Source organism: Cebus imitator, unplaced genomic scaffold (assembly GCF_001604975.1).
Source record: "Cebus imitator isolate Cc_AM_T3 unplaced genomic scaffold, Cebus_imitator-1.0 Scaffold322, whole genome shotgun sequence".
Classification (NCBI taxonomy): Eukaryota; Metazoa; Chordata; class Mammalia; order Primates; family Cebidae; genus Cebus; species Cebus imitator.
The window spans coordinates 1,132,093-1,158,293 of record NW_016107637.1 but is presented as its reverse complement, the minus strand read 5'-3'; the positions used below and the strand labels follow the sequence as shown (position 1 = coordinate 1,158,293).

Below are 26,201 nucleotides of genomic sequence, written 5' to 3'. Positions count from 1 at the left end.
AAAAAGAAAAAAGAATATAGGTATTTGTAAGAGAGTATATGTGTACTTCAACTATTCTTTCCCACATTTTTCCTTGAGAGAGTCTGATACGATCCCTCATTGAGAATCATTGCTATATACGATTATCCACGAATATTCTGACAAGGTAGAGACAGTTGAAAACCTTGAATGTGTTCTAAGCAGTCACAGAACTGCAAGACTAGGACAGACTTTCAAGATCTAGAGTTCTGTAGGGCTCAACCAAGTGCTGCCTGGAAATATGTGAGGGCATTTTTGGTAATCAGAATGGGAGGTGCCATTGGCCTTAAGTGCCTGAGAGCCAGGGATGCTAACTATCCTGTAACTCACCAGCAGCTCCAAATAATGAAGAATTATCTTGTCCCATATAACAACAGCAGCCCCTTGAAGAAACATAGGTATAGTTCAATCTCCACATTTTATAGATGAGTAAACTGAGGTCTTAGAGAAGGGACTGACTTGCTACTAGAGATCACCCAGTTACCAGTAGGGCCTGTTTATACTCTCCTTCACTGCTTTCCAATATGGGTCTGGTAAGTCTGTGGGAGACATCCAGGAAAGGGGTCTAACTGAGTAGATGTCATGTACTCGGAATGCTGCTTTGCTCTCACAGTCCTTTGCACAATTTCTCTAGCTCCAGATGCCCCTCCCACCTTCTGAAACCTAGGCTGGAGGTGCATGTTTGGCAGTTTTAGCATAGAAAGCATTGAGATGGATATGGTGATCCTGGCCAAATACATAAAATGTGACAGAACTCTGAGGAGCCTGAACACTAGGAACCTAGTGGAGGAAGAGGAACTGATAAAGGAAAATAAAAAGTCAGAAATGTAAGAGGCAAGGTTCAAGATGATAAAGGGACTAAGTACAAGTTGTTTTGTTTTAGTAAAATAATAATTACTTTAGCATTTATTGAGTAACTACGTTGATTGATTCATTGTATCTACTCTTTGCATCTTGCTTGCTAACAGGCATCAGACTGAGTTCAAGGTAGCAAAGGGTCCATTAACATCCTCTTTCCCACTGGGCACAGTGGCTCGTGCCTGTAATCTCAGCACTCTGGGATGCTGAGGCAGGTGGATCATTTGAGGTCAGGAGTTCGAGACCAGCCAGGCCAACATGGTGAAATCCCATCTCTACTAAAAACAAAAATTAGCGGGGCGCCTGTAATCTCAGCTACTTGGGAGGCTGAGGCAGGAGGATTGCTTGAACCTGGGAGACAGAAGTTGCAGTGAGCCGAGATCATGCCACTGCACTCCAGTCTGAGTGACACAGTGAGACCTTGTCTCAAAAACAACAAAAACCAGCCTCTTTCCCAGTCTCCATTGTAGCTGTAAAGCCATTTGATACTGTTCTGGGCAGTAAGACGTGACAGAACTGCATCAAAACCCACCCCTTAATGAGTCTGTACAGGGTAGGTATATAGAATCACATTTGGTACTTTAACATTCCTTTTTTTTTTTTTTTTTTTTTTTTTTGAGACGGAGTTTCGCTCTTGTTACCCAGACTGGGGTGCAATGGCGCGATCTCGGCTCACCGCAACCTCCGCCTCCTGGGTTCAAGCAATTCTCCTGCCTCAGCCTCCTGAGAAGCTGGGATTACAGGCACGCGCCGCCATGCCCAGCTAATTTTTTGTAGTTTTAGTAGAGACGGGGTTTCACCACGTTGACCAGGATGGTCTCGATCTCTTGACCTCGTGATCCACCCGCCTCGGCCTCCCAAAGTGCTGGGATTATAGGCGTGAGCCACCGCGCCCGGCGGTACTTTAACATTCCTAACAGACTACATTTTGCAGAAGAGTAACAACGAAGGGCTAGCACACATGCTGCAAACCATACTCTGCACCAGAGTAATTACAAGGGTGTAGCGGAGGTGCGGAAATTGATAAATCTAAGTCTGTACAGCTATGGGGGGAACAAAGAAGGAGTGGTCAGGTACACTTTGGGGAAGGAGGCATAACAAGAAATAATTCATAGGTCTTTCCACACCAGAAACTCTGGCACCACCTTGCTATCAGTCCTTTGCACATTTCCTCTAGTCCCAGATCCCCTCTCACCTTCAGAGATTCAATCGTGGCCTGCTTGTAAACCTTTCCTCCAGAGTCTTTCTTCTGAGGGCTATTCTGGATTCTAGGCGTTCGAATGATGAATTTATCCATTGTTAGGGGACTCCGACTACCTTGACGTGCTTGCAGCGATTCTGGTCAAGAGAGAGGACACATTCTAAAACTTCACCAAAGGCTGCTGTGATATTTATTCCCCAAAGTGACACAATTGAGTTCTCTGGAAGAATTTCTGAATTATAGGGACTCGGGTAGAATTGACAGGAAGTAAGATTTCCTCTTTAAAAGAAAGATCTTCCTAAGAATTGAAACCGTAAACAATCATTGGTCTACGTCCTGAGTTAGGAGGTTCCTAGCTTCCAGAAGAGCACGCTCTAGGAGGTGATTCCAATATCCCCCTCCTAGAGCGTGCACCTTAAGCCCTCTTCCAATTAAGATCGGGCTGTGGAAGGGTTAGGATTACACAGAGCTCAAAGACGCTCTCTTTACAACTACCTCACCACAGCCACAATCCCAAGGGTTGTCCTGGTAATTAGCAACCGACAACCACCGCAAGAGCTCAGCAGGGGGTCTCACAATACGCAGTCATCCCCTGGAACAACTGCTCGATGGTCACAGGACTCTATGCACGGCTGTGATCTCTGGATCCCCGAACAAGGAGAAACCCCATCCACCTTGTTCTCAGCACTGAGGAGCCCGGGTAGAGGCACTCAATAAAGGTCTGAAGTGAGACCCACCAGGAAAAGCTGCCCTGGCAGCTGCTGTTGGCACCCTCCAGACTGCAACCTTGTAGGCTCCCAAGCCCAGCCGTCTGTGTTGAAACTAAACAGACGCTTCCTCCAAGGGCTGTAGTTCTCTAGAGGCTCCGGCCGGCCCTCTCGCCTCAGGGCCACAGTGAACCACATTCCCCAGAATGCACTGCGAAAAAACGCGAGCGGAAGGCGAGCCGAAGGCGGCTGTAGTTTTCCCAGACCAACTTTCCCGACAATACCGTGCTCCTCCCGCCTGGGGAGAACTACATGCCCCAGCCTGCCCAGCGAAGGGAAGAAGTCAGGCGGCCCCGCTTCGTGCTAAGGCTCGCGACGGTTGAGTTTCCCTCCTCACGCCTGCCTAGGAGAAGTTCGTAGTCCGGGAGGTGGGGCAGGAGGCGGCTGTTTCACGCGGGTCAGGGCGGAGCTGAAGAGACGGCGGAGGCGGAAGCAACGGTCGGTAGGGTGGGGAAGGGGGCTGGCCCCAGAAGGAGGAAGCCCTTCAAAGAAAACAGCAACAAGCTGAGCTGCTGTGACAGAGGGGAACAACATGGCGGCGCAGAAGGGGAGCCTCTGGGTCAGGACCCAACTGGGGCTCCCGCCGTTGCTGCTGCTGACCATGGCCCTAGCCGGAGGTTCGGGGACCGCTTCGGCTGAAGCATTTGACTCCGTCTTGGGTGATACGGCGTCTTGCCACCGTGCCTGTCAGTTGACCTACCCATTGCACACCTACCCTAAGGTAGGGCCCGTCCGGAGCAGGCTGCGACCCTTCCCTGGACGCCCATCTCTCGGCTCCCCACACCTTTGTCGGCTCTGGCAACCTGGCTGTTCTATCCGCCCTTCAACTGCTGTTTCCTATCTGTGTAGCTTCTGTTTTTCTCCCTAATCCTGCCTGCACCCCGTTCCTGCTGTAATTACCGGAAGTTTGTCCTGCACTACCCTGTGATAGGCTGGGGGACACAAAGATGAGAAAGACACAATGCCTTTCCTCTGGAGCTTGCGGGGCAGTAGGGGAGTCGAGCATTCAGAGGGAGGAGGATAGCGGAGGATGCGGATGATGAATGCGGGGTCCTCATCTTAAGGAGCGTAAGTGGGGGTGGTTAGGAAGGGAGGCGCAGATATGCGAGTCCACAGACGATTGATTCATAACCCTTGTTTACTGAGCGTCTTTCGGGGCCGGGCGCAGTCTTCGGGGAGTCAGACAAGTAGACGATTCCACTGTAGTACAAAAAGCGTCACGAAGGCGTCTCAAGGAATAGTGAGACGCCCAGGAATGCTGTCTGCCTGTGTTGAGTTAATGTGTCCTAGACGCTGCCAAGAGGGGCTGGATTAGAGAAGAGGTAATTAGGTGTCTGCCTGCCAGAAACTGACCACTCAGTGCAGAAGACGGGGAATTCGTGGAGGGGGGAAAGAAATGAGACTGTCCACAGGCGGGGTTCGCAGCTTAGGGAGAGGAATAGCCCACCTCTCTTTGCTTCTCCCTTTCTTTTAATTACATACCTAACCCTCTTCAAATTGGTTTTTCAGCCTAAGAACTCTGTTTACTAAACATTCTAAATTGCTTGGTGATTCCCACCACACCTTCTCCATGTATGATTTGAGTATATGCCCTCCCCCATGTTGTGTTATGAGACCTTTTGTTGATGTTGCTGGTAGCTTCCTTTTAAGTTTTTCCTTCATCTTTTGTATGCTATTTGCTTAACCATTGTGGCTGGACCTCCTTGATCTCTAAAACTGCAGAGTGGCTACGGAGACAGTTCCAAGGAAGCTTAGATTGTTCCATATTGGCGAGTGCTTTCAGAAGGTCTTTGAAATGAAAAGTTCTAAGTGCTGGCACTTCCCAGATTTTGTTTACGGCTGGATTTTACACTGCATGAGGATTATCAATTTTTTAATAAAATGTAGGAGATGGGACTATACTATATTTTTCCAGAGATTTATGTAACAATCGAGAAAGAAATAAGTTTTAACTTCAGATTTAAATCAATGAATATTGCCTCTAACCACGTTATTTTTCTTCACTTCTTGTAAACTTCTCATCATTAAGTGGATTGTATGAGGAAGCTCATTAATATTGATTTGGCCTGGAATTGGGCTGAGACTTACTTTGTATTGTTCTAGCATTGTGTTTCCTTTTTTAAGATTTTTCTGCAATTTTGTAGTATAAACCAGAATGTTGGGAGAATAATTAAATAATTTGAAGGATATACGTTCCTAGAACCTTTAGGAACTTTAATCTGTCCACTATTTTCTAACAATTGGTGTGATATCTATAAACCATTGTTACTTATTTATTAAAGCATTTCTCACAAAGAACTCCAAGTCATCTGGCTCCCTGCAGATCCTGGACTTGAAATTTATTGAGACTCCACTGTTAGCCAGAGTGGTGGGAGATTTACCATACCATTATCCCTAATTCTCACAACAACCCTGCAAAGTAGGGTTTTAAAATTAAGGAAATTGAGGCTCTGAAAGGTTAAGTGACTTGCCTAAAGTCACATAGCCGAGAAATAGTAGAGTAGGAATTCAGCTTAAAACTGGCTACACTATGCTCCCTTCTGCTAATAAACTTGCATTAAACATACTCCGCCAGGCACAGTGGCTCACGCCTGTAATTCCAGCACTTTTGGAGGCTGAGGTGGGTGGATCACCTCAGCTCAGGAGATTGAGACCAGCCTGGACAATATGGCAAGACCCCATCATTGCAAAAAATATATATATCCAAAAATTAGCCAGGAATGGGTATGGGCATCTGTTGTCCCAGCTACTTGGGAGGCTGAGGTGGAAGGATTGCTTGAGCCTGGGAGGTGGACGTTGCAGTGAGCCGAAATGTCACTACTGCACTCCAGCCTGAGAGTGAGACCCTGCCTCAATTAAAAAAATAATAAAAAGGCTGGGTGCGATGGTTCACGCCCGTAATCCCAGCACTTTGGGATGCCAAGGTGGGTGGATCACTTGAGGTCCGGAGATCGAGACCAGCTTAGCCAACATGGTGAAACCCCCTCTCTAATAAAAACACACACAACAAAAATCAGCCGAGTGTGGTGACACGTGCCCTGTAATCCCAGCTACTCAGGTGGCTGAGGCAGGAGAATCGCCTGAACCCGGCAGGCAGAGGTTGCAGTGAGCTGAGATTGTGCCACTGCACTCCAACCTGGGCAACTAGAGCAAAAGTCTGCCTCAAAAAAAGAGAGAGAGAGAGAGAGGGAGAGAAGGATAGAAAAGGAAGGAAGGAAGGGAAGAAGGAATTTAATTATTTCACTGATTTCTGTTGATGCTCCTCTGAATTGTTGCGCTTTGTGCTCCAGGAAAAAAGCATTATGCTTTGTAAGAAATTAGATGAATTTCCAAATTCACATAGCTTCTCTGTCTGGTATTTGTAACTGGCAGATAGAAATCTCATTTTAGGCTAGACACGGTGGCTCATGCCTGTAATCCCAGCACTTTGGGAGGCCGAGGCGAGTGGATCATGGGTGGTCAGGAGTTCAAGACCAGCCTGACCAACATGGTAAAATCCTGTCTCTCTAAAAATACAAAAATTAGCTGGGCATGGTGGCACACACTTGTAATCCCAGCTACTCAGGAGGTGTTTATTTTTAAATTATTCTATCTTTTATTTACAGAAGTGCAATTGCATAATTTGGGCTCAAAAAACATGAGACATAAATTATGTTAATAAAAAAGCTGGATGGGTGTGGTGGCTCACGCCTGTTATCCCAGCACTTTGGGAGGCCAAGGCGGTCAGATCACCTGAGGTCAGAAGTTTGAGACCACGCTGACCAACATGGAGAAACCCTGTCTCTACTAAAAATACAAAATTAGCCAAGCGTGGTGGTACGTGCCTGTAATCCCAGCTACTCGGGAGACTGAGGCAGGAGAATCACTTGAACCTGGGAGGCTGAGGTTGCAGTGAACCGAGATCGCGCCCTTGCACCCTAGCCTGGGCAACAAGAGCTAAACTCTGTCTCAAAAAAAAAAGAAATTGTAACAGGTTCTTGCTGTGTTGCCCAGGCTGGTCTCAAACTCCCGGGCTGAACAGATCCTTATGTCTCAGCGTCCCAAAGTGCTGGGATTACAGGCATGAATGAGCCACAGCACCTGGCCTAAATAGTGTCATTGAGAGACCTTCTAATTATGAACTTAGCTGTTATTTAATATGATGGAAGCACCATTTATTTCCCTGTGTCCTAAATCAGAAGATACATGATATACAAGCTTGCCAGTCATTTGGGATTCATAGGTTATTAATTATTTACTTGAAATTATTATTTTTGTATATATAACATGAAATATTTAGAATAAAGATATGATTTTTAATAGCTACCAGTTGAGTGTCGGCTCTGTACCAGATGTTGCATAATATGTTAAGTCTTAACACAGTGCCTGGCACATTGTGGATGCTCATTAAATATGTATGTCTATTAGATAGTACTACATAATAGTAATGCTATTGTAGATATAAATGAATAATTCTCCTAATAGTCAAGATTGACACTCTGCAATTATACAGGCAGTAGAAAATAAATAAATGGTAGTTAGGATTGATGTAAGAGTATTGTCCTTATTTTACAACTGAGGAATTAGAGAGATTAAGTAACTTGCCAAAGGTTATACAGAATAAGTGGCAAGGCTGAGCTTCAAACCAGGGCTGACTCCTGAAACCTAGGCGCTTTTCACCATGCCATATGGTTTTCTGAAATTGATACTGGCTGACTTATTAGGCTTCTTTAACAAAGGAAAGTATATCTGAAAATAAAATTGCATGTGATATAGCTCATACTAATAAGCTCATGCTTCCTCTGTACAGTATAAGGAAATATGTGATGCTTCAAAGACATAAAAGAATTATTTAACTGTTTTACAAAGCCTGCAAAAGCTACCCAGGTATGAAATTTATTATCTTAATTATTAAAATTATTTCAATTTTATCTTAATAAATGCAGCTAGAACTGAGGTCCAAATGTGTGCTACCTTCAAAGTTGTATGATGAAATATATTTAATATTAGACTGCAGCCATCTCTTCTTGATGGATTGTTGCTGCTACATAAATTTTACTAATCCTTCTGCTGGAAAGAAATACATACCTTGTATTCATTGGTTGCTAACTGTATATGCACATACTGTTTCCTTATTAGGTGTCTGCTAGTTTGTACACACTGGATCACATAGTAAGTTGAGGGGGCTCCCCCATATGCAATAGCTTTTTAAAAATACTATATTTTAGCAAAGAAAAACCCACTGAAGACATTAGTGCTATTAAGCAGTTAATATGTTATAGTAATGAAGAACTAGCTGTCCATCCTATACACTTTCACATATACACAATGATGCCTGTAATTGTTTTCAATTTTAAAAACCTATTAACACAATTACTGTTTATTAAACACCTTCTACATCCCAGGCACTGTGCTGGGATTAGCTGTCTTTCTGAATTATTGAGGAATTCGGAGATAGTAGCTATTGTCTCCTTTTTTGATGAGAAACCTGTGATTCTTAGACAGGTAAAATAACTTACGCACTCACCCAAAAGGTTTGATCTAGGTCTAGTTGTTTGCAGTGTCCTTTCCCATACACCACACTGTAGCACCCGTGTTTTCATTTAATGTAAGCCCAGTTTTAAAAAATCATTTCATATAAACATTTTTATAGATGTATACCTTACTTTATCAGGCCCTTGTGCCACCATTTGCTGTGTGAAGCTAGTCTGATACTTTTCCTAATAAGCTTGGTGATTCATATAAACATGGATGTGGCAAAAGTAATCATTGGTTCTAGGGTACTTGCTTACTCCTTTCTATTTCTGTTAAAGTTCTAGTTGTATCACTGTTGTTTTTGTTTGTTGTTGTTAAGAGACAGGTCTCAGTTACCCAAGCTGGAGTGCAGTGGTGTGATTATAGCTTACTGTACCCTCAAACTCCTGGGCTTAAACAATCCTCATACCTCAGCCCTCTGAGGACTAGGACTGCAAGCACGTACCGCCACACCCAGTTAGTATTTTCTGGTGGGGAGTACAGACACGGTCTTGCTGTATTGCCCAGGCTGGTCTCAAACTGTTGGCCTCAAGCAGTCCTCCCGCCTCAGCCTCCCAAAGCCCTGGGATTACAAGTGTAAGCTACTATACCTGGCCTGTCACTGTTATTTTTATTTTCAATTTTTTCCCCCCACAGATTATAACCAGAGAAAATGAAAAAAGGGTGATGGTTTTACCTACTAGGCTTTTTTCTTGGTATCACTTATGGAACTAAAACCTCTATGTGGCAAAGGTCTTGGGTATCAACTGGCTCTCATCATTTTTTCTTTCAGTTATGACACTTACTGGATGATTTGTAATAAACTTTACTAACTTTGCTTTCTTCCTAACCTGTTTTCCCCTGAGGAAAAAAATACTATTTTTTGGTAACCCTTCCTGTTCTTGAACTCCCTAGGAAGAGGAGTTGTACGCATGTCAGAGAGGTTGTAGGCTGTTTTCAATTTGTCAGTTTGTGGATGATGGAACTGACTTAAATCGAACCAAATTGGAATGTGAATCTGGTAAGATGTTATGCTAACAACGTCAGCTGTATGTAATGTTGTTTTCTTTGTGATAAGCTTTTAAAGTATTTTCTTTAGGAAATGGCAAATACACTGTTGAAACTAGTCATCTAACATATTGTAATTATTATGGATTTAAGAGTTTTCATAGCTGTTGCTAGCAATTTCGTGGGCTTTAAATTTCATCTATTTGTTGAGACAGTGTTTATTTTCTGCTGTGAATAGGACACCTTTGTTTAACCAAGCATTCTGTCAGACAAATGCAGTAGTAATTACCCTACTCACAATTCATTACTACCTTTTCACAGATAGTATAATTTTCCTAAACCTTTCAATCATAGGTTACTTGACTTATCTCCAGGTCTTTTACTGAATCAGGCCTTTGACTCAGTATTTAATAGTGTATTCTTCATTGGTCATGCCATTAAAATAAGTAGCCAAAGGCTTTGTCATCTATTAAACCACTTGTCTTTCTTTTTGCTGAAAGCAATATGTTTAATAAAAGAAACGTATAATCAGGACACAGTTGACGTTTAACTTTTAAATAACTATAATGGAATTTTCTCCATTCATTACACTATTTATTCGGCATAGAAGGAGGCACCTTTTCCCCTGTCACTATGCCATGGCGCACATGTAGTCTTTGATATCATAGCCTTATTTTTACAGCTCATTCTCCTAGCTGATTATATGTGCGTAATGCTGTCTAGTTTATTATCTAGCTCTTCTGAGAAGTGTATTACAAATGCATTACTGAGTTGGGAAAAAATAAAATTGGTATAGTGGTAAAATGTTATATCACATGGAGGAAATGGATTTAATGAACTAATGAAAGTATATCTTGTTAGAGACCCGTTTCAACATTAGAATCATCTGCTGTAGAACATTTTCTAGTTCAGTTTTCTTAGACTTTCAGATGTTAGGCTGATTGTTTTATTTTCCCCTTGCCATGTGCATACCCTTACTTCTTAGTGATCTAGTTCTTAACAATAATATCTTGTATTTGTATAAATCATTAAAATATATTATTTCATTCAACCCTATGCAGTAGGTGGTGGTATTTTCCATTTTAGGCATATAGAAATAAATAGTCAAAGGTTAAACTGCTCAGCCCAGGTCATAGACACAAACAAATGATGGAACTAAACTCCGAGTGGCATCTTCAGGATGCCAACCCAGTGCTTTTTCCACTACACAAGGCTTAGCTACAAGGATCCTCTTAAATGAGTGTCATCATGTGGCCAGAGCCTGGGTGTGTAATTAATAGATTTATATCTAAAACATTTGACTTATAGGAGGGAGGCAGTATGGAGTTTAAAGATACACGTCCTACTACTATATTACCAAATTTGGAGATTCATATTAATGAAATCTTTTTTAAGTGTAAGAAATTTTTAAATAAAATGCCAAATCCTTTTCTTTCTTCTTTCTCATTCTCCTTTGTTTCTCGTAATTTGACTATTTTTCTCTTACAGCATGTACAGAAGCATATTCCCAATCTGATGAACAATATGCTTGCCATCTTGGTTGCCAGAATCAGCTGCCATTTGCTGAACTGAGACAAGAACAAGTAGGAAACAATACTGCCTTTCAAAATAGCCTGCTTAGATGGCACTGACTTGTATTGCTTGAAGTGTTTATCACCCACTTGATCCTATTTTAAGGTTATATTTTATATTTGGCTTTCAGCAAACAAAATTAGTTTGCAAATAGAAAAGTCAATTGAATAATTGCTTTTGTATAATACTTTACTGTTAAAAATTATGCTTACATTCATAATCTTGTTTCTTCTCACATTCTAGTGAAACTATTATCCTAATTTACATATGAAAAAACCAAGGCTCAGAGGAATTATTTCAGAGTTCTTTTTCTCCATCCCACCTGCCGTTGGACAGTTGCCATTGCCTTAACTTAGATCATCATCATTTCTTACCTGTATTTTTAAATTAATTTCCAAATGGTTTTTTCACTTTAACCCTTTCTAACTCCATCCTTTACTGTGTCCAGATATTTCTTTTTCTAAATTTCATTGTGCCATTCTCCTGTCTCATATAATCAGTAGCTCCCAGTTACATATAGATTAAAGCCCAAATTGTTTATCACAACATAGCTCCTGATTACTTCTCCAATGCTGTCTCTTAAAATTCCCTACAAGGGAATTTCCTACTCTGTTCTCTAGACATACTGGGAAAAGTTTCTTAATTTTATTTATCGTTGCACAGGAAATAGTCACGTGTACAAAACTCAAAAGATAAAAAGAGTATACATATAGTGAAAAGTCTACCACCCCTGTCTCCTAGCCACTCAGTTTTTCCTCATGAATGTAGCCAAGGTTACTAATACAGAGATATTTTATGCATATACAAGGATGTACACATACTTATTTTATAAATGTAAGTATACATGAAGAATTTCTGATTTTTTTCTACTATATAATCTGTGTAGATTTATTATAATTTATTTAGGCAGTCCCTTATTTGTGAACATGTAGGTTATTCCTAATCTTTTTCTTTTATAAATGGTATCTATTTTGCACATTTGTGAATATACCTATAGAATAAAATCATAGGGCTAGAATTGCTGAGTTAAGAGGTATATGTGTTTTTTATTTTTATGGTTTTTAGAGATGGGGGTCTCACTATGTTACTCAGGCTGGCCTCAAACTTCTAGAATCAAGCCCCACCATAGATATCACTGCACATCAGCCTGGGTAACAGAGTGAGACACTGTCTCAAAAAACAAACAAACAAACAAGAAAGCAGAACCAAAGCTATCCCTAGAGTTTAGTAAATGGCATCCCACACTTGTGCTTTAGAGGGGCCCAGTGCTGCTAAAGAAGTCAGAATTGGAGGAAAGATGATACCATTTGTTAAAATTTTATCAGTAGCTTACTACATATACTCAGCCCATAAATTCTCTCTTCACCCTGCCTGTTGTTACATGTCTACCATTTTATGTATATATTCTTCTGATTGATTTTTTTCTTCCTCTTTTCCATTGATGTTCAGTATAGATGATTTATTCTCAATGAAAGCATTAAATATGAGAATGATACGATTTGCCCCTTCCCGCGCTACCCTCAAGGACTTGCTGGTCCTTATTTAATTATCTTGAGTCTCCTTATTTTTGGACTTAATTCAAAAGCCTGTTATTCTGATAGAGATGACAGGTAGCTAGCTAGTGTGTTTGGTGGCAAATTAAAGTAACCTTGGTTTTTAAGCTTTACCATAATTTGCATAGATAACTGAGTTTATTCTAATGCTATTATTGATTATGGTAGATTTATTTAATTGTTTGTATTCTGTCCCAATAAGGATTTGAGTAATCTTATGTTGTTCTCTTGAATATACATATGCAAAAAATAATATATTTCTCATTATTAATTTATTTTTATTTTTAGCTTATGTCCCTGATGCCAAAAATGCATCTACTCTTTCCTCTAACTCTGGTGAGGTCATTCTGGAGTGACATGATGGACTCCGCACAGAGCTTCATAACCTCTTCATGGACTTTTTATCTTCAAGCTGATGATGGAAAAATAGTTATATTCCAGGTGACAACTGTGCTTCATGGATTCATCTAAATACCAACAACAGTAAATGTATATGTCTTAAATGAGTGTCTCAGCATAGAACCATACTCAGTCACTTACAAATATTTATCATCAAATAATAATTACTTATTTGACCCTACATTAAAGTTTGATTACCCTTCCCTTTGTGCATTAAAAGCCTTATCTAAAGCCCATTAGTTCTTATCTAACCAGAACTCTGAGTCTTAAATTTTATGTTGGTTAAATTGATTAAATGAAATCTTTAAATATGAGAGATAATAACATAAATAGTGGTTGTATATGATTGCATATGGATGTCAGATAAAAGCAATATGACATAATTTTTAGTTTTTTATAGTGTTTTTCCTCATAACTCTTATAAATAAGAGAACTTGTTGAAGAAGTATTTTGCCTAAAGTGGTGACTTCTCCTATTTCATCATTTACCATGTGATAATAACTGTTATTCCTTGGAAGTTATTTTGTACTAGATATGTTATCTCAGATCTTCAAACAACATTACGAGGTTGTATTATTCCTATTTTATTGATGAGGAAGGTGAGAGTAACTTGCGTAAGTTGCACTGCCAGTAAGTAATAGAATTAAGTTTCAAACCCAGGGCACTTTAGCACCAAGGCTCATGTCCTACCCTACCATGCTTTTAATTCAGTAGTTAAATTCCCAAATTTGCCAGTCAACAGAGTTTATGTGTGGCACTGTCTTCCTCTCAGGTAATAAAGTAAACCTTTTCAATACTGCAGCTAAGTAAGTGGCTTAATATATGGCTGGTATGTGATTTTTAGCACTATCCCGAACCTTGGGTCCCCTCTACTTAATTTGGTAAGAAGTAAAACACAGGACTTTTTTCTTTAAATTCGTGAACAAGTTCTATGTCCTAAAGCTACTTACATCAAAGCATAAGTTGACTCTCAGAGTGAAGCCCTCATTCATTCGTTATTAGATATGAGATTAGCTCTATGTCTCCCTAAAGTTTGTGTGAATTTGAACATAAGTAGGAATGAGAAACCCCCATTCTAGAGGATCAGAAATGTACAGAAGATGTAAAGTATAGAATGTTTGGCTGTAATTTATGGATTGCTCATACTTAGGGAAGATTGGAATGTTTCACATGAGAAGAAATAGAGAGAATATGTGTTTAGCCAAAAGTTTTGGCAGTCTGCTAAATTATTCCTAATCAACTAGAATTAGAACTCATTTCTGCAAAGTATAGTATTTAATGTAGTATGTCATGATTTGTCCCTCTCTCTCTTTAAAAAAAAAATGTTGTCAGGAAGTTAAACTAACAAAAATCTGCCAGAAATCTGTTTCTTTGCAAGGCACTGGATCTGATGTTTAGGAAGTGCAATTAAAATATGTTGCGGTTAATGTGTTTTATTTTTTATACAGTATTTCTATTCTCAATTTAAATGTTTAAAGAGATGACGTATTTTAGAACTTGTTATACTGAAAAAAACTAAAGAAGTACAAATGACTTAATTGCTTTCCTTATTGTTTTAGTCTAAGCCAGAAATTCAGTATGCACCACATTTGGACCAGGAGCCTACAAATTTGAGAGAATCATCTCTAAGCAAAATGTCCTGTAAGTTTTATTTTAAGTAGCTTAGATAAAAACATTAGCAGTCAAATCTAGTTGTAGTAGAGTTAGTTGTGTGTTTGTTTTTACACTGATGGAACATAAACAGATAATGTCTAAAACAGTGGTTCTCAAACTTTCATGTGTATTAGAGTTTGAAGAGCTTGTTCAAACACAGACTGCTGGGCCCCACTTCTAGAGTTTCTAATTTACTAGGTCTGGGAGAAGATGTGAGAATTTGTATTTCTCACAAGTTCCAGATTTTGCTGATGCTGCTGGCTTGGGGGCCATACTTTGAGAATCACTATTCTAAAAACATTTAGTTTGCTTCAAAGGATGTTTTAAGCATGAACTAATCAAATATTCTGGTACTTACCAATAAATTGACCACATAGTGAAAAATGCCAAAAGTATGAGTCCCCATTCTATTTTTATTTCCATGTTAGAAATGAATTTTGACTCGTAAGAACATAAAACACCAAGCTAAAGCAGAGCTTACCATGTAAAATTTACGCATACCTTCTTTTAGATACTGATTTCAGTAGCCTTCTAATTATTTTGGTAGGTGGGGACCATCTTTAATTAGATTATAATAAACCAAATCCAAGCTCACATATAATTAAACAGAAAGCATCAATATCAATAAAAATTTGAAAATAAAACAGGAAACTCCTAACGTGGTAGAATATTCATTTGGTTTTGATGTGCTAGAGAAACTGGTACACGTTATAAAATGTATCAGATGATGCAAACAAAAACAATTGGGTATCTGTAAAGCGTATATATCTAGAAGTAGTCATGTGAGACTAGCTTTTGGGATATAAGATATAATAAACTTGTACCTTACTATTTCAGCAGATCTGCAAATGAGAAATTCACAAGCACACAGGAATTTCCTTGAAGATGGAGAAAGTGATGGCTTTTTAAGATGCCTCTCTCTGTATGTACTCTTTATTATGTGTATAACAGATAAAATCTGACTTGTATGAGAGAGATAATTACTTTTTATTATTTTAAAATTAGCACCACAAAAGTAAACATTTTTACTTTTTCCCTTCCGAAGTTGTACTATTCGATATTTTAGTTTGTATAAAAGGTAATAAGTATACTACTTCAATAAAACCTAGGCAGGTAATTTTTTTCACAGTACAATAGCATTCTTCTTGTAAGAATTTCTTGATTTATGTTGAATGTGCTTCTCCACACATTTAAACTAAGCTTTAATTTAACTTATGTCTGAGGCTGGATGCAGTGGCCCATGCCTATCATCCCAGCACTTTGGGAGGCCAAGGCGGGTGGATCACCTGAAGTCAGGAGTTTGAGACAGCCTGGCCAACATGGTGAAACCCTGTCTCTACTGAAAATACAAAAATTAGCCGGGTGTGGTGGCAGGCGCCTGTAATCACAGCTATTCAGGAGGCTGAGGCAGGAGAATTGCTTGAACTTGGGAGTCAGAGGTTGCAGTGAGCTGAGATCACGCCACTGCACTGCAGCCTGGGGGACAGAGTGAGACCATCTCAAAAAAATAAAGTATGTCTGAATGGCTTAGATATCAGGTTTAATTTTTTTTATCTGCATGGCCAGATATGAGGCTAGAGGATCTAGATAAGGACTGTAGGTTAAGAAGGGCTTTGTATTCTATACTAAGGAGTGTCAGCTCTGTGCCAATAATTTTTAAGGGTAATGGTTAAGTGGGCAAGTGAGAGTAGTAGGTAAAGTATGCCCTCCTAAGAAGAAATACCAAGCCTTATAAGGGCGAGAGGCAGGTTTTATCAAAATGCACATCTTTTCTCTTCTCCAAGGAGTTAGGATATGAGCCCTCCCCAATACTTTTATTCCTTCCCACCCCCCAAAAAGGAAAAGAGGAAGATAGTGGGCCATGTCACTTACTGACTGTTACCTACTCTGTGTCGGATAACAGGCCAAGCATTTCAGTGAGTGGTAAACAAGTTCTTGCTTTATAGGTGTTCATTCTAGTGGACTGATCTATCTCAAGTATAAAACTGCAATAGTCCAAACCACATGCTCCCTGTAATTTTTATAGAAATAGTTTCTTGAGAGGTTTTATTATATATCATTAGATTTACGTGGACCTTACAAATTAATACCTTTTATTAAGCAAAATGTTAAAAGACTGATGAGAAAACAAGAATTAAACTTTAAATTTTATCCTTTCATTTCTAAACCTGGTTTTGAGCTTGTCCAAAAAAGGGCAGTTTTTCTCTTTCCAGTTTTTAGGATGTTTGTTGCAGTTTGGTAGTTCTGTGAAACCTAAATAATCATTTAATCTTAAATTATAGTTCAGTACTGTATTACCTGGCATATTATTGATTTATTGACATTTAACATTTTGTCATTATATTCTATGTTGTTCTTTTTGAATCAAGCACTTTAAAAGTGATTTTGTGAAACAACTAACTTTATAACTAGAAATGTATTTCTTAGAAATTTTTATGCCCAAACATAAATTATAGTAGGATCCTACATTTGAATAAAAAGTATTCTTTTGGACGGGTGCAGTGGCTTACGCCTGTAATCCCAGCACTTTGGAAGGCTGAGACAGGAGGATCACTTGAGCCCAGGAGTTCAAGATCAGCATGGGTAACATAGTGAGACCCCATCTCTACAAAATACTAAAAAATTATCTGGGCATGGTGGCACATGCCTGTAGTCCCAGCTATCAAGAGGCTGAGGTGGGAGAATCACTTGAGCCCGGGAGGTCAAGGTTGCAGTGAGCTGTGACTGCGCCACTGCACTGTCTGAGTGATAGAGCAAGACTGTCTCAAATATTTTTTTTTTAAGTGTTCTTTTTTAAAAATGCTTTTTCCCCTTCAGTGATCCAATTTGACTTTTAGAACAGTACCCTGTGATAAGTAGGTGATGATTTAGAGAGGTGAATTGACTACTCCCGAGGTTACACAGTCACTATATTAAAAATCAAACCTAATTTTTCTAATTATACATCTTCAACTCATCCTATTCTGATATAGTTATTTACTTCCTGAAGTGTCATGATTTTTCCATGATTACATACAGAATCACTTAGCCAGTTGGTGGAATCTGGTCGTAGCTGTTAAAGAGACACCCTTGTCTCCAGAATGGAAATTGAGGTTACTGTTTCTTCACTTGTATTTCTTTTTGAAGAGCCAGGCACTGTGCTAGGGACTTGAAACCTAGGAAAGATGTCAGGAGTTGTCAGGTCTAGACAGACATGGACAATAATGATTGCTATACACACACCCCCACACACATGTCTTATACACAGCATATAAGGCCTACATTTAAGTCTACTGGAGGTTTCAAGGGGAGGATTGACAGGTGAGATAGAAATATCTTAAGTGACGAGTAGAAATGTTTGCTAGTTGTAAAAGATTTATTTAAAAAATTTTTTTCAGATATACTGGCTTCCTGCTCAATGTGTATAGGGTATAATAAGATATATGGAGGATAAGGAGAGTCAGAAATTTGACTAAACTGGGAAAACAGGAATAGAGAGGAGCAGGAACATAATGCAAGTGTCAAGAAGAGGCCTCTGTGTGAAGGATAGATTAGAGGACCAGGCTGGAGAACTTTGGCAAATCAGGGAAGAAATTATAAGGTCTGAATTAGGGCAGTAGACAAGGAGAACAGGAGATAATGGAGATAGGTGAAAACCTGTAGGATCTAGTCATTGTTTTGTTGTGGAGATTGAAGGGATGAGCCCCAGTTTTCCGGCTTATCTAGTTGCTACTGGAATCCAGATATCAAATATATCCTCATTTCGTGGTAAATTCCTTAGTACTCAGGTTAGTTAGGACTGGAACATGTAGACAAAAGTGGGTATTTTTTTTATTAAAAATATGCTGGACTCTAATCTTTCTAAATTGGGATACTTAAAGCATCATGTGGGAGTTCCTGCTTTTAGATACAATACATTCTCCAAAGTCCACCTCTTGCTGGCAAACAAGCAACGACTCTGCTTACCTCATGTTCAAGTCTTGGCAAACTATCGAGCAGTTAGGGTGGTAAGTAGAGATCTCTTAGGCAGTGTTAGATGAGCAGAGATGTGAAGATTAGGGGCTATCTATATTACATAGTTTGTCAGATTTAGACTTTTAATTATTTTTAAATGGCTTGACTTTTTCCTCTTTGAATCTTAATAGGCCAATTATGAAAAAAACTTCAGGCTGGGTGTGGTGGCTCACGCCTGTAATCCCAGCACTTTGAAAAGCCTAGGCAGGAGAGTGGCTTGCACCCATGAATTCAAGGCCAGCCTAGGCAATATAGTGAGAATTTTTCTCTATAAAAATTCAAAATAAACAAAAATAAATTAAAAACCTCTAATTGCTGATTATCTTAACTGGCCTTCTATCATAAGATATTTTAATTATAAGGAAAATATAACTACTGAGATATGCTATAATAGTTGCAGAATGCTTTATAATAGATGTGCTCTTTAAATGGAAGTGTAAGTAAATTATGGCAAATTAAATATGTGAAGTATTCCCAGGAAGCTGACTTCTGGAAGCCTGTTGTGAATTCTTTTATAAAACAAACCATTTTAAATTTAGCTATTCTATACTTTAACTTTTTGGTATGTTGGTTTTTTTTAAAGCAAATATTATCATAATACCTTGCAAAATAATATATGACATTTGTACAACAGTGTGCAATCCACAGGACATTTTCACTTACCTTATATATTTAGCAGAAAGTCAAGTATGTCTAATTTTATTATTACAAAAGTGATATAGCTGTGTTACAGAAACATTAGAAGTGGAGGAAAAAGATATTAAGCCAAGCTAATGTAATAACTATTAGTATAATATATCCTTCTATAAGTATGTTTTTTAATAGTTTCAAAGATAATCAATGTTTTAATTGTACTGTTGAGCTAAGTACATATGGTTGACTGACTATAATTGAGAATCTCCTATTTCTTATGTTATAAAATTTTAACATAACTAATTATTGATTTTTTCCAGTAATTCTGGGTGGATTTTAACAACAACTCTTGTCCTCTCGGTGATGGTGTTGCTTTGGATTTGTTGTGCAACTGTTGCTACAGCTGTGGAGCAGTATGTTCCCTCTGAGGTAAATTTAATCCTAACCCTTAGGCCATTGGAAGACTGAGCCCTGTGATATACCATTTTAAATGCCTTATTTGTTTAGCTGGAAAAACAAGGCCTCTCTACTAATAGAAAGAGAGAAGATGCGGTGGTTTTAATGTGGTTGAGGTTGGCACACAAAAATTATAGGTTTGAAGCACAAGAATTGTTCCTAGCTCTCTGTGACGCTAACTACTGTGGTGACATATATGTTGACTGGCTTGAGTAAAGTGTCTCTTTCTGGCTCTCTAAGACTGAAAAGACCTGTTGACATCAGTTCGTAAGAGGTTATATAGGAGAGAAGCCTTTTTTTTTTTGAAACAGAGTCTTGCTCTGTCGCCCAGGCTACAGTGCAGTGGCATGATCTTGGCTCACCGCAACATCTGCCTTCTGGGTTCAAGTGATTCTTTTGTCTCAGCCTCCTGAGTAGCTGAGACTGCAGGCACGTGCCACCATGCCTGGCTAATTTTTGTATTTTTGGTAGAGATGGGGTTTCACCATATTGGCCAGGCTGGTCCCGAACTCCTGATCTCAAGTGATCTGCCCACCTTGGCCTCCCAAAGTGTTGGGATTACAGGTGTGAGACACCATACTCAGCCGGAGAGAAGACTTGTAGAACCACTTAGTAGTTTAAATAAATTACCACAATATTAAGGAGCAGTGCTGCTTTAGAAGCAGCAAGGCTGGGCTAGGCATGGTGCCCATTCCTGTAATTCCAACATTTTGGGAAGCCTAGGCAGAAGGATCACTTGAGCCCAAGAGTTCAAGACCAGCCTGGGCAACATGATGAGATCCTGTCTGAACGAAAATTTACACAAATTAGCTGGGACTGGTGTGCATGCCCATGATCCCAGCTACTCAGGATGCTGAGGTGGGAGGATCACTTGACCCCAGGAAGTTGAGGCTGCAGTGAGCCAGGATTGCGCCACTGCACTCCAGCATTGTTTTGTCACTCAGGGTAATAGAACAAGACCCTGAGTCTCAAAAAAGAGAAAAGGGTGGAGGGTTTGATTTTGAGTTCTTATGGTCTGATACCTAATCCCCCAAGAGATGGGAGACATTGTGACTTCCTTGGTAATTAAAATTTAACTGGCCCAAAAAATAAAACTGTTGCCCGGCGCGGTGGCTCAAGCCTGTAATCCCAGCACTTTGGGAGGCCGAGGCGGGTGGATCACGAGGTCAAGAGATCAAGACCATCCTGGTCAACATGGTGAAACCCCATCTCTATTAAAAATACAAAAAATTAGCTGGGCATGGTGGTGCGTGCCTGTAATCCCAGCTACTCAGGAAGCTGAGGCAGGAGAATTGCCTGAACCCAGGAGGCGGAGGTTGCGGTGAGCCGAGATCGCGCCATTGCCCTCCAGCCTGGGTAACATGAGTGAAACTCCGTCTCAAAAAATAAAATAAAATAAAATAAAAATAAAACTGTTAAGGTAAAGGATTTTTGTTTGGGGAAAGTCTATAATTTGAGGATTCAACTTAGCTTTCAAGAACAGAAAAGTATTTACATAACTATCACAATCTCAGTCCACTGCAATCTCCGCCTCCTGTGTTCAAGCGATTCTCATGTCTCAGCCTCCCAAGCAGCTGGACTACCGGCGCCCGCCACCACACCTGGCTTGTTGTTGTATTTTTAGTAGAAACGGGGTTTCACCATGTTGGCCAAGTTGGTCTTGAACTCCTAACCTCAAGCGATTCGCCTGCCTTGGCCTCCCAAAGTGGTAGGATTAGAGGCACAAGCTACCATGCCCAGCCTGAACTTGTCTTAAAGCTACTCTCACTGGAAAAGAATAGGGTACTGGGGCACCTCCTTGCAGAATAGTTGCTGCCCTGAGACCACAGTGCAGTAGACCACATCTGAAACATGTTTGAGTAAGCAGCTATCATGACAATCACTTTTAGAACATTTTCATTAGCCCAGAAAGAAAATCTATACTCCTAGTAATTGCTCCCTGGTTTCTCCCAAGCAGCAGCAGCAGTAACACCCCCACCCTGACTCCCACCTCACTCTCCAGCCCTAGATAGCCGATATGTAGTCTCTTGTGACTGGCCTCTTTCCCTAAGTATAATATTTTCAAGATTCATCATGCTATATGCATGTATCACTTAATCACTTTTTTTTTTTTTGAGATATAGTCTTGCTCTATTGCTCAGGCTAGAGTGCAATGGTGTGATCTCAGTTCACTGTGAACCTCCCCTCCCAAGCAATTCTCCTGCCTCAGCCTCCCAGCTAGCTGGGACTACAGGCACACGCCATCATGCCCAGCTAATTTTTATATTTTTACTAGAGATGGGGTTTCACCATGTTGGCCAGACTGGTCTTGAACTCCTGACCTCAGCTGATCCACCTGCCTCAGCCTCCCAAAGTGCTAGGATTACAGGCATGAGCCACCATGCCCAGCCAGTATAGCATGTATCACTTTTGATAAACTCTTGAAGGTGTTCTTTATTCAGCGTCTTTTAAAAATATCTTTCCAGTATCAGGTACTTCTGTGTAGTTCTTGGTTTATAATCGAGTCAGTTGCCTTGCCAGTGATGTCAGCACTGCAGTTTTTACCTTATGGATACAGGGATTTGTTGCTGTATGACTAGATTAACAACAGAATCTATACCTTTTTTTTTTTTTTTTTTTTATACAGAGTGTCACTCTGTCCCCCAGGCTGGAGTGCAGTGGTGCGATCTCAGCTCACTGCAACCTCCGCCTCCCAGGCTCAAGCAATTCTTGTACCTCAACTTCTTGAGTAACTGGCATTACAGCCACGTACCACCACACCTGGCTAATTTTTTGTAATTTTAGTAGAGACAGGGTTTCACCGTTTTGTCCAGGCTGGTCTCAAACTCCTGATCTCAAGTGATCCACCTGAAAGAAAAAAAATCTGTACTCTTTCTTTCAGTCTCCCAAAGTGCTGGGATTACAGGCATCTGGGATTACATACGCCTGACCTACGCCATTTCTTAGTGAAGCCTTTTCCCTTTGCTTTTCTGCCTTTAAGAGATACATGAGGACAGGCATGCTGGCTCACACCTGTATCCTGACACTTTGGGAGGCCAAGGTAACAGGATCACTTGAGGCCAGGAGTTTGAGACCAGTCTAGGCATCCTAGCAAGACCCCATCATTAAAAAAAAAAAGAAAGAAAAATTAGCTGGGCATGGTGGCACATGCCTATAGTCCTAGCTACTCAGGAGGCTGAGGCAGGAGGATCACTTGAGCCCAGGAGTTCAAGGCCGTGTAGTGAGCTGTGATCCCACCACAGCACTCCAGCCCTGGTGACAGAGCAAGAACCTGTCTTTAAAAAAAAAAAAAGAGAGAGAACTAGAGAGAAATACATACATATATCTAAGTCTGCCTACTCTCAAAAGATGTTAGATATGACCATTATTCTCCAAAGAGTTTTATAACCATTGCAGTGATTCTGTTGTATGCTTTCATTCTTTTAGTATCTTCTTGGATATGGTAGTAACAATTGAGAAACTTTATATATTTATGAAGACCCTTCTATCAGTATTAGAGCATTTCATGCATATTCTTTGTTCTCACAGTTTTTTAAAATAGCATTTATCATTTTCAATATATGTTAAGCTAAAACATTTAGGAGCAGAAAAACTTGCACCAAATTATTTTACCACTTGGTAGGGGAGCTAAGTTGTTGAAGGACTCCATCACATAAGGCATCTTTAGCTATTTTTCTTGATACTCAACTGTTATACTCCTGAGGATTTTAACTTGAGACGTGTGGAAAAGCTTTCTTTGGCTATCCACTGGGAGCTGAATCATATATTTACGACATTTTGAGTAGAAGCATTCTTCATTCTTAAAGATATTTATAGAATTTTTTTTCTACCAACTATTTATAAATTGTTATTTGAAGACTTACTTGGAGAGGTTCCTAATTATCCAAACTACTAATTTGCATTGGTTTTCTTTTGCAGAAGCTGAGTATTTATGGTGACTTGGAGTTTATGAATGAACAAAAGCTAAACAGATATCCAGCTTCTTCTCTTGTGGTTGTTAGATCTAAAACTGAAGATCATGAAGAAGCAGGGCCTCTACCTACAAAAGTGAATCTTGCTCATTCCGAAATTTAAGCATTTTTCTTTTAAAAGAAAAGTGTAACAAGCATCTAAAATTCTACCCTTCATAGAGCTTTTAAAATGGTTTCATTGGATATAGGCCTTAAGAAATCACTATAAAATGCAAATAAAGTTACTCAAATCTGTGAAGACTGTATTTGCTATAACTTTATGGGTATTGTTTTTCTAGTAATTTAAGAGGTGGATGTTTGGGATTGTATTATTTTACTAATACCTGTAGCTGTTTTGTTTTTTGCTTTGGTTTTTGATTTTTTCCCTTTTCTTAGCTATGAGCTGATCATTGTTCCTCCTCACCTCCTGTCATGATACTGTCAGTTACCTTAGTTAATAAGCTGAATATTTAGTAGAATATGATGCTTCTGCTCAGAAATGACCCACAAATCTGTAATTTGAAATCTAGCAGGAAATTACCTTTAATGACACTACATTTTCAGGAACTGAAATCATTAAAATTTTATTTGAATAACTATGTGCTGAAATTTGAGTATCTGATTTTCTAAACCTTCCTTCCTATCTCTGCCCGCCCAACCTCGAAAAGAATTATGAAATGTTCTGTGTCTATTGCTATATAATGTGATGGTCAGGGACCATTTTGATGCAAAAGTGATCTCTCAGCAGTAAATTTGATGTTATTTTGCACAGGCTATAGGTTTTCGTTGGATGAGCCTTTCCAAATAACTATTTTTCTCTGTCAGACAGCATATCAAGTGTAAGGTGAACATATTTTCAGAGAAAACTTCATTTTGACGCTAAGAATTAGACTCTTGTGATGCAGAATTAAGTATAAATTTTACTTGGCAAAAACCAGTGTTATTTTTACCTGAAATGTTAGTGGATCTTAAAATTAGAATGGTATCAGGTTATAATAATAATACACTAGAATCTTAATATGATTTGTTGTTATTATACCATGAAATGTTAGAACCTTTGTAAACCAATACTTTCCTCAGACACAGGAGCATTGCTGACAACTCCATCAGTGCTGTTTGACTAAAGAGTAAGACAGTCACTCCCACTATGGCCTAGTCTTCAGCCTTCCTGAGTCCAAATAAAAAGCAGCTGACAGCTAATCAAGTAAGACTTGGGTCACAAAATACAGGTTTTAAAATTTTATTTATTTATTTATTTATTTATTTATTTATTTTTGGAAAAAAAGAAGAAAGAGAAAGAGAGGAAAAAAAAAGAATACAGGTTTTTATTTTTAGTTTGTCTAGATTTGGATGATAGAAAGTTGTGAACACATCCAGATGGGGAAGAAAGGAAGAATTGTCAGTCATTGTCAAGCAGTCATTGTTTCTTTCTTATTTTTGTGAGAAAACATGGGATAAAACATGGGGACTCAGCCAGGCACAGTGGCTCACGCCTGTAATCCCAGCACTTTGGGAGGCGAAGGTGAGAGGATCACTTGAGATCAGGAGTTCGAGACCAGCCTGGGCAACATAGCAAGACCCTCTGTACAAAAAAAACAAACAAACATGGGGACTATATATAAAACATGGGGAGTGAATCGGAGTTACTGTTAAAAACATAATGAAAAGCGCTGTTGTTTTGTCTCCCATCATTAGTGCATACTTTGGTTCCTTAATCAGACACAGGTTTAATTGTAATGCATCCAATGAAGCAAACAGGGAGAAACACAAAATGCTGCTGTCTCACAGGAGTCAGAGAGCCCACTGTTAGAAAAACCTCCCTTATAAAAACAAAACAATACAAAGAATTATCTAAATCATTTGGGTCCAGAAGTTCAAGACCATCCTGGGCAATACAGTGAGATTCCCATCTCTTTAAAAAAAAAAAAATCTGGAAAGAAGGAGCAACTGTACAGTTGTCTGTATTCTTCCACCTTCCCTTGGTTTTATTTCTCTTTGCTTCCCGAATGAGAAGTCCCTGAGATACACCTTCAATTCTCTTAAAAGTATTGATCTAAGTTTAGACAATGTCTCCCCTCTTGTTGAGAAAATTCCTTATATGTAAAAATATCAAGATATTCTTGATGTTTAGTAGGCACTCAAATATTTGTCTCCTCTTTTTTAGCATAACTAAGCCAGACCGATGTTTACACATTTGAATATTATCAGCACAAGTAACCCTTTTAATCTTTCTTTCCTTAACTACTTGTTCTACTCAATAGTCTAGGGTGGGGGTATGTACAGTGATAAAGATTGAGTTAGTGGGAAATTTTGTCTTCTGTTTGGAAAGCTGGATTGTAGTGTTGATTTTCTGACTTCTTGTGGTAATTAAATTCTGAAAGAATAATTTACTTTTGAGAAAAAAGATTGTACTTTTGAAAAAAAAAATCCCCAAAATATATGCAGCATAAAAATGTTTCTGATTTTGAAAATCCCAACCAAAGCAACAGAGTCTGAGCTTCAAAACCCCTTCTCCTAAAGTAGCAGTTTGGCCCTTCTTGGATGTGCCTAACTTAGTTCCTTGTTTCCATCAAACAGTCATAATCTTTGCTAGCACACAGAAAACATCTTGAGAATCTGGTCTTGGCCCTATGCAAATTCTCAAGGG

The 26,201-nt window shown here is 39.4% G+C and overlaps 2 protein-coding genes across 4 annotated transcripts in view; one reads left to right on the top strand and one right to left on the bottom strand.

Annotated features, from left to right (window-relative positions):
- TCEANC2 (transcription elongation factor A N-terminal and central domain containing 2) overlaps nt 1–2,994 on the bottom strand; it is a 62,422-nt gene extending 59,428 nt beyond the window's left edge. For both annotated transcript variants that reach the window (XM_037729894.1, XM_017504446.2), the window contains exons 1-2: nt 2,815–2,994; nt 2,072–2,214 (exon numbers count right to left, since the gene is read on the bottom strand). In XM_037729894.1, coding sequence (XP_037585822.1) covers nt 2,072–2,173 — 102 coding nt within the window. In that variant the 5' untranslated portion in view covers nt 2,174–2,214; nt 2,815–2,994. The remainder of the gene's footprint in view (nt 1–2,071; nt 2,215–2,814) is intronic.
- Nucleotides 2,995–3,108: 114 nt separating this feature from the next.
- TMEM59 (transmembrane protein 59) lies at nt 3,109–24,153 on the top strand. 2 transcript variants are annotated; one of them, XM_017504439.1, is made up of 8 exons: nt 3,109–3,565; nt 9,253–9,358; nt 10,834–10,928; nt 12,759–12,911; nt 14,429–14,510; nt 15,360–15,444; nt 19,469–19,577; nt 23,523–24,153. In XM_017504439.1, the coding sequence occupies exons 1-8, from the start codon at nt 3,377–3,379 to the stop codon at nt 23,676–23,678; spliced, it is 975 nt and encodes a 324-aa protein (XP_017359928.1). In that variant the 5' UTR covers nt 3,109–3,376; the 3' UTR covers nt 23,679–24,153. The 2 variants fall into 2 exon arrangements, with proteins under 2 accessions (XP_017359928.1, XP_017359929.1); XM_017504440.2 differs by having other exon boundaries at nt 15,363–15,444; nt 23,523–24,150.
- Nucleotides 24,154–26,201: the final 2,048 nt, after the last annotated feature.

Bases quoted from the DNA above. Each gene is read 5' to 3' on its own strand.
- TMEM59 (XM_017504439.1), top strand. From the start codon at position 3,377: ATGGCGGCGCAGAAGGGGAGCCTCTGGGTCAGGACCCAACTGGGGCTC. The intron at 3,566-9,252 runs GTAGGGCCCGTC...TGAACTCCCTAG, and splicing joins CATTGCACACCTACCCTAAG to GAAGAGGAGTTGTACGCATG. The intron at 12,912-14,428 runs GTGACAACTGTG...TTATTGTTTTAG, and splicing joins GAAAAATAGTTATATTCCAG to TCTAAGCCAGAAATTCAGTA.